Source organism: Oncorhynchus mykiss, chromosome 8, assembly GCF_057628025.1.
Source record: "Oncorhynchus mykiss isolate SJ-2025 chromosome 8, ASM5762802v1, whole genome shotgun sequence".
NCBI lineage: Eukaryota > Metazoa > Chordata > Actinopteri > Salmoniformes > Salmonidae > Oncorhynchus > Oncorhynchus mykiss.
The window spans coordinates 82,432,148-82,445,415 of record NC_143029.1 but is presented as its reverse complement, the minus strand read 5'-3'; the positions used below and the strand labels follow the sequence as shown (position 1 = coordinate 82,445,415).

The following is a 13,268-nucleotide window of genomic DNA, read 5'->3' as shown; positions in this document are numbered from 1 at the left end:
CCCTGTGCGTATGCCTGGAACTGGCCCTGTGCGTATGGCTGGAACTGGCCCTGTGCGACATTTTTTCCTCTACTGTGATGCAAGATACAGTAGCTCTACCCTGAAGAAGCTGGAATTGTTAGTACAACTAGTTCTCTCTCTGAAGCGGAAAGCAGGCTGTTTCCCTTGTGACTTATGGCCATTGCCTCTGGAGTGTACTTGGTTTCTCAATTTCGTCACCACAGCAGCAGTGGTTCAAGTTCAGTAGTTAAGTTCAACTTCAAGTGACTTGTATAACTTGATTTATACTTATTTATAACAATTGTAAGTTTTGATCTAAAGCTACGTAGGCTTATAACAGGTCTATAACACATGCACATTCAGATCTACTGTTCCTTAAGGTATAACACCACATATAAACTGATTTACACTTATATAGGGTTATAACATACATGTAACACATTAATCATCTGAAATAAATATACAGCATAACTAGACGGGGCAGCAGGATAGCCTAGTTGTTAGAGTGTTGGACTAGTAACCGAAAGGTTGCAAGTTCGAATCCCCGAGCTGACAAGGTACAAATCTGTCGTTCTGCCCCTGAACAAGGCAGTTAACCCACTGTTCCTAGGCCGTCATTTAAAATAAGATTATTTTCTTAACTGACTTGCCTAGTTAAATAAAGATAAACTAAAATGAGTAAAGAGCTCATTTATTGCTTGGTCTACACCCATATCTACTGTACCACTTTAACCTTATTATCCGGTCGGTCTACACCCATATCTACTGTACCACTTTAACCTTATTATCCGGTCGGTCTACACCCATATCTACTGTACCACTTTAACCTTATTATCCGGTCGGTCTACACCCATATCTACTGTACCACTTTAACCTTATTATCCGGTCGGTCTATGACCTTATTTCCTGTTGTCCCTCCAGGTATCCGGTTGGTCTATAACCTTATTTCCTGTTGTCCCTCCAGGTATCCGGTCGGTCTATGACCTTATTTCCTGTTGTCCCTCCAGGTATCCGGTTGGTCTATAACCTTATTTCCTGTTGTCCCTCCAGGTATCCGGTCGGTCTATGACCTTATTTCCTGTTGTCCCTCCAGGTATCCGTTTGGTCTATGACCTTATTTCCTGTTGTCCCTCCAGGTATCCGGTTGGTCTATAACCTTATTTCCTGTTGTCCCTCCAGGTATCCCTTTGGTCTATAACCTTATTTCCTGTTGTCCCTCCAGGTATCCCTTCAGTCTATAACCTTATTTCCTGTTGTCCCTCCAGGTATCCGGTCGGTCTATAACCTTATTTCCTGTTGTCCCTCCAGGTATCCGGTCGATCTATAACCTTATTTCCTGTTGTCCCTCCAGGTATCCCTTCGGTCTATAACCTTATTTCCTGTTGTCCCTCCAGGTATCCCTTCAGTCTATAACCTTATTTCCTGTTGTCCCTCCAGGTATCCGGTCGGTCTATGAACTTATTTCCTGTTGTCCCTCCAGGTATCCGGTCGATCTATAACCTTATTTCCTGTTGTCCCTCCAGGTATCCGGTCGGTCTATGAACTTATTTCCTGGTGTCCCTCCAGGTATCCGGTCGATCTATAAACTTATTTCCTTTTGTCCCTCCAGGTATCCGGTTGGTCTATGACCTTATTTCCTGTTGTCCCTCCAGGTATCAGGTCAGTTTAACCTTATTTCCTGTTGTCCCTCCAGGTATCCGGTCGGTCTATAACCTTATTTCCTGTTGTCCCTGCAGGTATCATGTCAGTTTAACCTTATTTCCTGTTGTCCCTCCAGGTATCCGGTTGGTCTATAACCTTATTTCCTGTTGTCACTCTAGGTATCTGGTCGGTCTATAACCTTATTTCCTGTTGTCCCTCCAGGTATCTGGTCGGTCTATAACCTTATTTCCTGTTGTCCCTCCAGGTATCCGGTCGATCTATGACCTTATTTCCTGTTGTCCCTCCAGGTATCTGGTCGTCCTAACCTTATTTCCTGTTGTACCTCCAGGGATCCGGTCGGTCTATAACCTTATTTCCTGTTGTCCCTCCAGGTATCAGGTCAGTTTAACCTTATTTCCTGTTTTCCCTCCAGGTATCTGGTCGGTCTATAACCTTATTTCTTGTTGTCCCTCCAGGTATCAGGTCAGTTTAACCTTATTTCCTGTTTTCCCTCCAGGTATCTGGTCAGTCTATAACCTTATTTCCTGTTTTCCCTCCAGGTATCTGGTCGGTCTATAACCTTATTTCCTGTTTTCCCTCCAGGTATCTGGTCGGTCTATAACCTTATTTCCTGTTTTCCCTCCAGGTATCCGGTCAGTCTATAACCTTATTTCCTGTTTTCCCTCCAGGTATCCGGTCCGTCTATAACCTTATTTCCTGTTTTCCCTCCAGGTATCTGGTCGGTCTATAGGGCAGCAGCCATGGTGTTGATCCTGGGCAGACGGCTCAACAGGGAGGACTCTGGGACCAGGGACTCCCCCGCCGTCAAACGAAAGGTGCTCACTAAACCCACTCATTTTATCACAACTCCGAGTTCTTACTAGTCTTGACAAGTGTTTTGAAGGGCAATGTGTGTCAATTATTTCTCAAGTGGCAAATAAAAACACACTAAAATCACATTTTTCCAAGAAGCATAACAAACGGGAACATGGCCAAGACCCCCTCTTCCAGTTTATAAACCAGTGCCACGTTATCACTTTTGACTGTAGATTAAAAGTTACAGAGTAGGCCTTTAAAAGTAAATTAAACTAATTATTTTCATCCCTCCAAGGTGTTCGAAGTGGACTCTAAAACCCTGACCGGTAATGAAGTTCTGGAGTTCTCCTCCGGCTCCTCCCACTCGGAGGCCATCTTGCAGGTGTTCAACGAGTTCCGCGACAGCCGCCTCTTCACCGACGTGGTCATCAGCGTGCAGGGCCGCGAGTTCCCCTGCCACCGTGCTGTGCTCTCTGCCTGTTCCTCCTACTTCCGTGCCATGTTCTGCAATGACCACCGCGAGTCGCGTGAGATGCTGGTGGAGATCAACGGCATCCTGGCCGAGGCCATGGACTCCTTCCTCAGCTACGTCTACACGGGTCGCGCCAAGATCACCACTGACAACGTGCAGTTCCTCTTCGAGACCTCCAGCCTCTTCCAGATCTCCACGCTCCGCGACGCCTGCGCCAAGTTCCTCGAAGACCAGCTTGACCCTTGCAATTGCTTGGGCATCCAACGCTTCGCCGATGCCCACGCACTGAAACAGCTGGCCAGCCGCTGCCGCTCGTACGCCCTGGCCAACTTCCCTGACGTGGCCCAACACGAGGAGTTCCTGGACCTGAGGAGAGACGAGCTGGAGGAGTACATCTGCAGTGATGAACTGGCCATCGGGAAGGAGGAGGTGGTGTTTGAGGCGGTGATGCGCTGGGTGTACCACAGTGTGGAGCCCCGGAGGCCCGTGCTTAAGGACCTGCTGCACCACGTCCGTCTGCCCCTGCTGCACCCCAACTACTTTGTCCAGACAGTGGAAGGAGACCAGATCATCCAGACTGCGCCAGAGTGCTACCAGCTCCTCCACGAGGCCCGGCGGTACCACGTACTGGGCAACGAGATGATGTCCCCCAGGACCCGCCCACGCAGGTACTGTGCAGGGGATGCTGGGAGGTGTAGTTCAGAGACTTGGTCAGTCAATTAAATTCAATAGAACTGCATTGTCCCTCAAGGGGAATTGTATTTGGCACAGCTTTATGGATAGAACAATTCAACACATCTAGGTAAGGCAGAATTCACCTCCTGAGTCCTTTATTTATTATAAGGCCCTGAAGGAACTAGGGCCCTCTCAAATATGAGGAAGTGTTGTGACTGAATACGGTACAGTTCCTTCTTCCCTGCCAGTCAACTGGAAGACAAATGATATGTAATCTCTAATTCCTCTTGGCTCGTCACTCATCTTTCACAATCATTTTATGGGGATTAACTGTAATTGTAAAAAGGATAAGAATGTCTGTTTGTAAACAAAAACCACTGCCACTTTGCTCTCGGCTCAAGTTAAGAACCACCCACCTTTGCCTCTGTGAAGAGAAAGATGAGAGAGAAAGACAGACAGAGAGTGATGGAGAGAGAGAAAGAAAGACAGAGAGAGAGAGACAGACAGAGAGTGATGGAGAGAGAGAAAGAAAGACAGAGAGAGAGAGAGACAGACAGAGAGTGATGGAGAGAGAGAAAGAAAGACATACAGAGAGTGATGGAGAGAGAGAAAGAAAGACAGACAGAGAGTGATGGAGAGAGAGAAAGAAAGACAGACAGAGAGTGATGGAGAGAAAGAAAGACAGACAGAGAGTGATGGAGAGAGAGAAAGAAAGACAGAGAGAGTGATGGAGAGAGAGAGAAAGACAGACAGAGAGTGATGGAGAGAGAGAAAGAAAGACAGACAGAGAGTGATGGAGAGAGAGAAAGAAAGACAGACAGAGAGTGATGGAGAGAGAGAAAGAAAGACAGACAGAGGGGGATGGAGAGAGAGAGACAGACAGACAGAAAGGGATGGAGAGAGAGACAGACAGACAGAGAGGGATGGAGAGAGAGAGAAAGACAGACAGACAGAGAGTGATGGAGAGAGAGAAAGAAAGACATACAGAGAGTGATGGAGAGAGACAAAGAAAGACAGACAGAGAGTGATGGAGAGAGAGAGAGAGAGAGACAGACAGACAGAGAGTGATGGAGAGAGAGACAGACAGACAGAGAGTGATGGAGAGAGAGAGAGAGAGACAGACAGAGAGTGATGGAGAGAGAGAAAGACAGACAGAGAGTGATGGAGAGAGAGAGAGAAAGACAGACAGAGGGGGATGGAGAGAGAGAGAAAGACAGACAGAGAGTGATGGAGAGAGAGAGAGACAGACAGAGAGTGATGGAGAGAGAGAGAAAGGCAGACAGAGAGGGATGGAGAGAGAGAGAAAGACAGACAGAGGAGGATGGAGAGAGAGAGAGAAAGACAGACCGAGTGATGGAGAGAGAGAGAAAGGCAGACAGAGAGTGATGGAGAGAGAGAGAAAGACAGACAGAGAGGGATGGAGAGAGAGAGAAAGACAGACAGAGAGTGATGGAGAGAGAGAGAAAGACAGACAGAGAGGGATGGAAAGAGAGAGAAAGACAGACAGAGGGGGATGGAGAGAGAGAGAAAGACAGACAGAGAGGGATGGAGAGAGAGAGAAAGACAGACAGAGAGTGATGGAGAGAGAGAGAAAGACAGACAGAGAGGGATGGAGAGAGAGAGAAAGACAGACAGAGGGGGATGGAGAGAGAGAGAAAGACAGACAGAGAGGGATGGAGAGAGAGAGAAAGACAGACAGAGAGTGATGGAGAGAGAGAGAAAGACAGACAGAGAGGGATGGAGAGAGAGAGAAAGACAGACAGAGAGGGATGGAGAGAGAGAGAAAGACAGACAGAGGGGGATGGAGAGAGAGAGAAAGACAGACAGAGAGTGATGGAGAGAGAGAGAAAGACAGACAGAGAGGGATGGAGAGAGAGAGAAAGACAGACAGAGGGGGATGGAGAGAGAGAGAAAGACAGACAGAGAGTGATGGAGAGAGAGAGAAAGACAGACAGAGAGGGATGGAGAGAGAGAGAAAGACAGACAGAGGGGGATGGAGAGAGAGAGAAAGACAGACAGAGAGGGATGGAGAGAGAGAGAAAGACAGACAGATGACTGAAAGATCAAAGGAAGAGTGTCAGACACAGCACTTGTCTTCCACAGTAGATGGTTTTGAGTTACAACATGAATGTGTGCCTGCTGCCTTATTGTGCAGACAGACCCTTCATTGGGGGAAGGTTTGTTTAATAATCCTGTTTTGTAATGAAATTGTGTCATGAGGTAGAAGAGCTTGTCCATACACATTCTATTTTTCTGCCAGAATAACTGCTATGTTGCAAGCCTTTGTCGCCTGAAACCTTCGTACCGTTCGGTCTAGTTTTATTAGCAGTAGTGAAGCAGCGAGTCACATACAGCCGTGTTTGTGTCCATAAGGAATTATTTGAAGGATGTTTGTTTGTGTACGATATACATAGGTCCATGTGAGTGATGAGTTCATCCACAGAGAATCTTCTGTGTAATGTCTTTATGTATTCTGTTACATGTTAGAGTATGTATGATGTCTTTATGTATTCTGTGTTACATGTTAGAGTATGTATGATGTCTTTATGTATTCTGTGTTACATGTTAGAGTATGTATGATGTCTTTATGTATTCTGTGTTACATGTTAGAGTATGTATGTGTCTTTATGTATTCTGTGTTACATGTTAGAGTATGTATGATGTCTTTATGTATTCTGTGTTACATGTTAGAGTATGTATGATGTCTTTATGTATTCTGTGTTACATGTTAGAGTATGTATGATGTCTTTATGTATTCTGTGTTACATGTTAGAGTATGTATGATGTCTTTATGTATTCTGTGTTACATGTTAGAGTATGTATGATGTCTTTATGTATTCTGTGTTACATGTTAGAGTATGTATGATGTCTTTATGTATTCTGTGTTACATGTTAGAGTATGTATGATGTCTTTATGTATTCTGTGTTACATGTTAGAGTATGTATGATGTCTTTATGTATTCTGTGTTACATGTTAGAGTATGTATGATGTCTTTATGTATTCTGTGTTACATGTTAGAGTATGTATGATGTCTTTATGTATTCTGTGTTACATGTTAGAGTATGTATGATGTCTTTATGTATTCTGTGTTACATGTTAGAGTATGTACGATGTCTTTATGTATTCTGTGTTACATGTTAGAATATGTATGTGTCTTTATGTATTCTGTGTTACATGTTAGAGTATGTATGATGTCTTTATGTATTCTGTGTTACATGTTAGAGTATGTATGATGTCTTTATGTATTCTGTGTTACATGTTAGAGTATGTATGATGTCTTTATGTATTCTGTGTTACATGTTAGAGTATGTATGATGTCTTTATGTATTCTGTGTTACATGTTAGAGTATGTATGATGTCTTTATGTATTCTGTGTTACATGTTAGAGTATGTATGATGTCTTTATGTATTCTGTGTTACATGTTAGAGTATGTATGTGTCTTTATGTATTCTATGTTACATGTTAGAGTATGTATGATGTCTTTATGTATTCTGTGTTACATGTTAGAGTATGTATGATGTCTTTATGTATTCTGTGTTACATGTTAGAGTATGTATGATGTCTTTATGTATTCTGTGTTACATGTTAGAGTACGTATGATGTCTTTATGTATTCTGTGTTATGAGTGTTGAGTGTAAGTGTTAGCAGATAAGTGTTAGCAGATAAGTGTTAGCAGATAAGCGTTAGCAGATAAGTGTTAGCAGATATGTGTTAGCAGATAAGTGTTAGCAGATAAGTGTTAGCAGATAAGTGTTAGCAGATAAGTGTTAGCAGAAAGTTTAAGTCTTTATAGCCACATCTGCTATTTTAGACATCACTGGTTTCAACAGAGCTTTTCTCCCATCACTGGTTTCAACAGAGCTTTTCTCCCATCACTGGTTTCAACAGAGCTTTTCTCCGGTCTGTGGAGTTGTCTGGGTTAAGTATTATTTGACGCTGGGTGCCAGTTAGCTAGCAGGGAGGTGACGTGTCTCTTAAGAGTGCTGTGTCAGTATCCAGGCAGATCAGAACAGGCGTGGAGCCTGTCTGTCTGTCTGTCTGCCTGTCTGTCTGTCTGTCTGTCTGTCTGTCTGTCTGTCTGTCTGCCTGCCTGCCTGCCTGCCTGCCTGCCTGCCTGCCTGCCTGCCTGAATTGTGAATCCCCACCCCCCCAACCGAAGGAGTTCACGTCATAGCCCTGGCATGCACTTTTCAAACAGTGAGGCAGATAGGGCACCACCATTTACTGAGGTCATTGATATTCAGTGGCCTTTAGTAAGTTATTTCTGTTCTTAAGAACATGTATTTTGAGTATTTTGCCAGGTAGATAAGTACAATAAGTACAGTGGAGCTGTGTTGTCTGTGTTCCTCTGTAGTGGTGCTGTGTTATGTAATGTTCCTCTGTAGTGGTGCTGTGTTGTCTGTGTTCCTCTGTAGTGGAGCTGTGTTGTCTGTGTTCCTCTGTAGTGGTGCTGTGTTGTCTGTGTTCCTCTGTAGTGGAGCTGTGTTGTCTGTGTTCCTCTGTAGTGGTGCTGTGTTGTCTGTGTCCCTCTGTAGTAGAGCTGTGTTGTCTGTGTTCCTCTGTAGTAGAGCAAGTTTAACAGGGCAGCAGTAGGATAATGTCATCTACAGTCTCTGACTGCATGGGTTCCAATGTAATGCCATACCTCAGGCTTTCCCTGTAAGTTCACAGTCTGGTCTAGAGGGAAAGAGTTCAGTGTTTATATCTTTCCCTGTAAGTTCACAGTCTGGTCTAGAGGGAAAGAGTTCAGTGTTTATATATTGTGCTCTACATGTCCTCAAGTGTGCGCTATCAATCTACCCACAAGGCATGCCTGGAAATGTGTGTGTGCTGTGTTGTCTGTGTTCCTCTGTAGTGGTGCTGTGTTATGTAATGTTCCTCTGTAGTGGTGCTGTGTTGTCTGTGTTCCTCTGTAGTAGAGCTGTGTTGTCTGTGTTCCTCTGTAGTGGTGCTGTGTTGTCTGTGTTCCTCTGTAGTGGAGCTGTGTTATGTAATGTTCCTCTGTAGTGGTGCTGTGTTGTCTGTGTTCCTCTGTAGTGGTGCTGTGTTGTCTGTGTTCCTCTGTAGTGGTGCTGTGTTGTCTGTGTTCCTCTGTAGTGGTGCTGTGTTATGTAATGTTCCTCTGTAGTGGTGCTGTGCTGTCTGTGTTCCTCTGTAGTGGTGCTGTGTTGTCTGTGTTCCTCTGTAGTGGTGCTGTGTTATGTAATGTTCCTCTGTAGTGGTGCTGTGTTGTCTGTGTTCCTCTGTAGTGGTGCTGTGTTGTCTGTGTTCCTCTGTAGTGGTGCTGTGTTGTCTGTGTTCCTCTGTAGTGGAGCTGTGTTATGTAATGTTCCTCTGTAGTGGTGCTGTGTTGTCTGTGTTCCTCTGTAGTGGAGCTGTGTTGTCTGTGTTCCTCTGTAGTGGTGCTGTGTTGTCTGTGTTCCTCTGTAGTGGTGCTGTGTTATGTAATGTTCCTCTGTAGTGGTGCTGTGTTGTCTGTGTTCCTCTGTAGTGGTGCTGTGTTGTCTGTGTTCCTCTGTAGTGGTGCTGTGTTATGTAATGTTCCTCTGTAGTGGTGCTGTGTTGTCTGTGTTCCTCTGTAGTGGTGCTGTGTTGTCTGTGTTCCTCTGTAGTGGTGCTGTGTTGTCTGTGTTCCTCTGTAGTGGTGCTGTGTTGTCTGTGTTCCTCTGTAGTGGAGCTGTGTTATGTAATGTTCCTCTGTAGTGGTGCTGTGTTGTCTGTGTTCCTCTGTAGTGGAGCTGTGTTGTCTGTGTTCCTCTGTAGTGGTGCTGTGTTGTCTGTGTTCCTCTGTAGTGGTGCTGTGTTGTCTGTGTTCCTCTGTAGTGGTGCTGTGTTATGTAATGTTCCTCTGTAGTGGTGCTGTGTTGTCTGTGTTCCTCTGTAGTGGTGCTGTGTTGTCTGTGTTCCTCTGTAGTGGTGCTGTGTTATGTAATGTTCCTCTGTAGTGGTGCTGTGTTGTCTGTGTTCCTCTGTAGTGGTGCTGTGTTGTCTGTGTTCCTCTGTAGTGGTGCTGTGTTGTCTGTGTTCCTCTGTAGTGGTGCTGTGTTGTCTGTGTTCCTCTGTAGTGGTGCTGTGTTATGTAATGTTCCTCTGTAGTGGTGCTGTGTTGTCTATGTTCCTCTGTGTTAGTGCTGTGTTGTCTGTGTTCCTCTGTAGTGGTGCTGTGTTATGTAATGTTCCTCTGTGTTAGTGCTGTGTTGTCTGTGTTCCTCTGTAGTGGAGCTGTGTTGTCTGTGTTCCTCTGTAGTGGTGCTGTGTTATGTAATGTTCCTCTGTGTTAGTGCTGTGTTGTCTGTGTTCCTCTGTAGTGGAGCTGTGTTGTCTGTGTTCCTCTGTAATAGTGCTGTGTTGTGTAATGTTGCTCTGTGTAGTCTTTCTGTGCTGTCTTATTCCTCCACAGTGACTAGTGTTAGGTTTATTTTGATGAGTCTTGTTACTGTATTGTTGGTTTATTACTGTCCTCTCTCGCTTTCTCTCCCCCCCTTCCATCTCCCTCTCTCCACCTTCCTCCATCCCTCTATCTGCAGGTCGACTGGCTACTCAGAGGTGATTGTGGTGGTGGGGGGCTGTGAGAGGGTGGGAGGGTTCAACCTGCCCTACACAGAGTGTTACGACCCTGTGACAGGAGAGTGGAAGGCCCTAGCCAAGCTCCCAGAGTTCACCAAGTCAGAGTACGCCGTCTGTGCCCTGCGTAACGACATCCTTGTCTCAGGTGAGCTCCTCATCTGTTCGCTGACAGTCTGCCATCCTAAACAACAATTAGTAGTCATGGAATATGTCATCATGAAAGAGATCAGGAAATACCAGGAAGTATACATGGGAACCATCTGCTTCAATTGGTTAATTGTAGTAACATCCTTCCCTTGTGTTATCTGCTGAATGACCAGAGATAGCTAGAAGGATTGGATAGGGCTCTACCTATCACTATCACCTATCCTTCCAGTCCAGATGGCCATTAATAGAGACAGGAATCGCTGATCCGACCAGGAAAAAGGAAAAACTCAGTCATTGAAGAAAGGAGACCCGCTAAGGGAATCATTATTTGACAGCCTATTGAGACACAGCTGTAGAGTACTCAGCTATGTCTTCCCTCTCTGTGGAGTGAAGAACAGGGACTAATGTATTTTTTTGCCATGTCTTTTTTTTTTCTTTTATAAGAGGAAAATTTGAGAGCAACATCTGGACAGAATCTGCAGGCGCAGTGCCCAGGGAGGCCCTTATTGGCCAGCTCACTCATTCCATCTCTTCCCATTGGCCAAGAGTCAGGGTCACACGGCTCTTTGCACTTTATAGCTTTCGAGGATAAAATTGCTCAAAAACGCTGATCTATAGTCAGTCTGAGTCTTACCCTCTAATGGCTGAGGTTAGGGTTTACGGAAGGTAAGCTGTTCCTAGATCTGTGCCAATGGGGAACTTCTACCCAGGGCCTTTATAGCCTTTTGACCGGGCTGGTTAGTACTGGGAGAAGTGTGCTGACCAAGTGTGGCGCAGACTGCCCTTTTTAAAGCCTCACTGGGCCCAAGTTTAACAGGGCAGCAGTAGGATAATGTCATCTACAGTCTCTGACTGCATGGGTTCCAATGTAATGCCATACCTCAGGCTTTCCCTGTAAGTTCACAGTCTGGTCTAGAGGGAAAGAGTTCAGTGTTTATATCTTTCCCTGTAAGTTCACAGTCTGGTCTAGAGGGAAAGAGTTCAGTGTTTATATATTGTGCTCTACATGTCCTCAAGTGTGCGCTATCAATCTACCCACAAGGCATGCCTGGAAATGTCAACATAATGTCCCCCTCTCTCCCTCCCTCCCTCTCCTCTCCCTCTCTCTTTCGGGTTATTCATTCCTCCTCTTATTATTAATGACCCTCTATCTCTCCCTCTCCTTCTTTCTCTCCTTCCTTCTCTTGCTCTCTCTCCCTCTCTCTCTCCTCCCCTATCTCTCTCCCTCTCTCTCTCCTTCCCTCTTTCTCTTTTTCTCTCCTTCCCCTCTCTCTCTCTCTCTCTCTCTCTCTCTACCACCCTCTATTTTCTTCCTTCTGTGGCTCTCACACACATACTCTGGTGGGTGTCCATCCGTACAGCTGCAGTAAAGCCCAGTTTGTCTGAACCGTGACTGTGACCATGACCCTAAACATGATTCTGGATGGGACAAGTGACTGCATACTTCAGCTCACAACACTCACTGTCTATGACCACAATATGACCTAACGGTTCACCTCTCCACTCACCGTTGTGGGAATCCTAACCTTGACCACATAAACCAACCCAACGAAAAGTAATTTCACTGGATTCTAACAAATCCAGGAATTCCAGAAGACACCATTGATTGTATTTGACAGTAGTTGGCATGTTCAGAATAACTCAAAGATCAAATGTAATGATCTACTGTACTGTACACACATTTCTGAGAAAGCTGTCCAATAAAATCACCTTTTCATCCCGTGTCTCGGCATGCCCCTCTCCTTGACTTTTCCTAAGGGGTGTTTTTAACGCCACGGTCTGTCCTCCTGTGTAGGAGGGTGAACAACAATTCCTTCCTGAGAGAACAGACCTGGAAGCCTAATGAGTAGGTTCAACGTCATGGTGGACTTTAAAGTATTAGACGTTTATTTGTTTAGTTTTGTCTTGAAAACAACTGGTTCTCATCATATGCTCTGTTTGTTCTATGGAGATAGACAGAAGTTTATTTGTTTAGTTTTGTCTTGAAAACAACTGGTTCTCATCATATGCTCTGTTTGTTCTATGGAGATAGACAGAAGTTTATTTGTTTAGTTTTGTCTTGAAAACAACTGGTTCTCATCATATGCTCTGTTTGTTCTATGGAGATAGACAGAAGTTTATTTGTTTAGTTTTGTCTTGAAAACAACTGGTTCTCATCATATGCTCTGTTTGTTCTATGGAGATAGACAGAAACCAGAGTGTGGTAGCCTGTAGAGGGCTCCCGATTGGCGCAGCGGTTTAAGGCACTGCATCTCAGTACTAGAGGCGTCACTACAGACCCTGGTTCGATCTTGGGCTGTATCACAACCGGCCGTGGGGCAGCACGCAATTGGCCCAGCGTTGTCCGGGTTAGGGTTTGGCCAGTGTAGGCCGTCATTGTAAATAAGAATTTGTTCTTAACTGACTTGTCTAGTTAGATAAAAGTTAAATTGAATAAAAGTTAAAGGCTGTTTACTATGCCTCCATCTACTTTGTCCTATCCTCCGTCTTCACCTAAAATAATTGTCAGATGGCATCCATCATTATCAGTCTCTGAGGTTATGTTGCTGCCCACTACAGTACACAGCTAGTCTCTGAGGTTAAGTTGCTGCCCACTACAGTACACAGCTAGTCTCTGAGGTTAAGTTGCTGCCCACTACAGTACACAGCTAGTCTCTGAGGTTATGTTGCTGCCCACTACAGTACACAGCTAGTCTCTGAGGTTAAGTTGCTGCCCACTACAGTACACAGCTAGTCTCTGAGGTTATGTTGCTGCCCACTACAGTACACAGCCAGTCTCTGAGGTTATGTTGCTGCCCACTACAGTACACAGTCAGTCTCTGAGGTTATGTTGCTGCCCACTACAGTACACAGCCAGTCTCTGAGGTTATGTTGCTGCCCACTACAGTACACAGTCAGTCTCTGAGGTTATGTTGCTGCCCACTGCAGCACACAGCCAGTCTCTGAGG

The 13,268-nt window shown here is 45.1% G+C and overlaps 1 protein-coding gene and 1 long non-coding RNA gene across 4 annotated transcripts in view; one reads left to right on the top strand and one right to left on the bottom strand.

The window, feature by feature from the left end:
• The window catches only part of LOC149982155 (uncharacterized), a 472,901-nt gene that overhangs the window by 240,934 nt on the left and 218,699 nt on the right, over positions 1 to 13,268 (bottom strand). The window lies entirely within an intron of this gene.
• Positions 1 to 13,268, top strand: part of LOC110530743 (kelch-like protein 24) — a 52,351-nt gene that overhangs the window by 3,027 nt on the left and 36,056 nt on the right. The window contains exons 2-5 of one of the 3 annotated variants that reach the window (XM_090182787.1): positions 1,821 to 1,870; positions 2,374 to 2,477; positions 2,753 to 3,597; positions 10,134 to 10,318. In XM_090182787.1, the coding sequence (XP_090038913.1) occupies positions 2,403 to 2,477; positions 2,753 to 3,597; positions 10,134 to 10,318 (1,105 nt within the window). In that variant the 5' untranslated portion in view covers positions 1,821 to 1,870; positions 2,374 to 2,402. Of the gene's footprint in view, positions 1 to 1,820; positions 2,041 to 2,373; positions 2,478 to 2,752; positions 3,598 to 10,133; positions 10,319 to 13,268 lie in introns of those variants that run through there. The other 2 variants (XM_090182788.1, XM_021613995.3) reach the window with 2 other exon arrangements.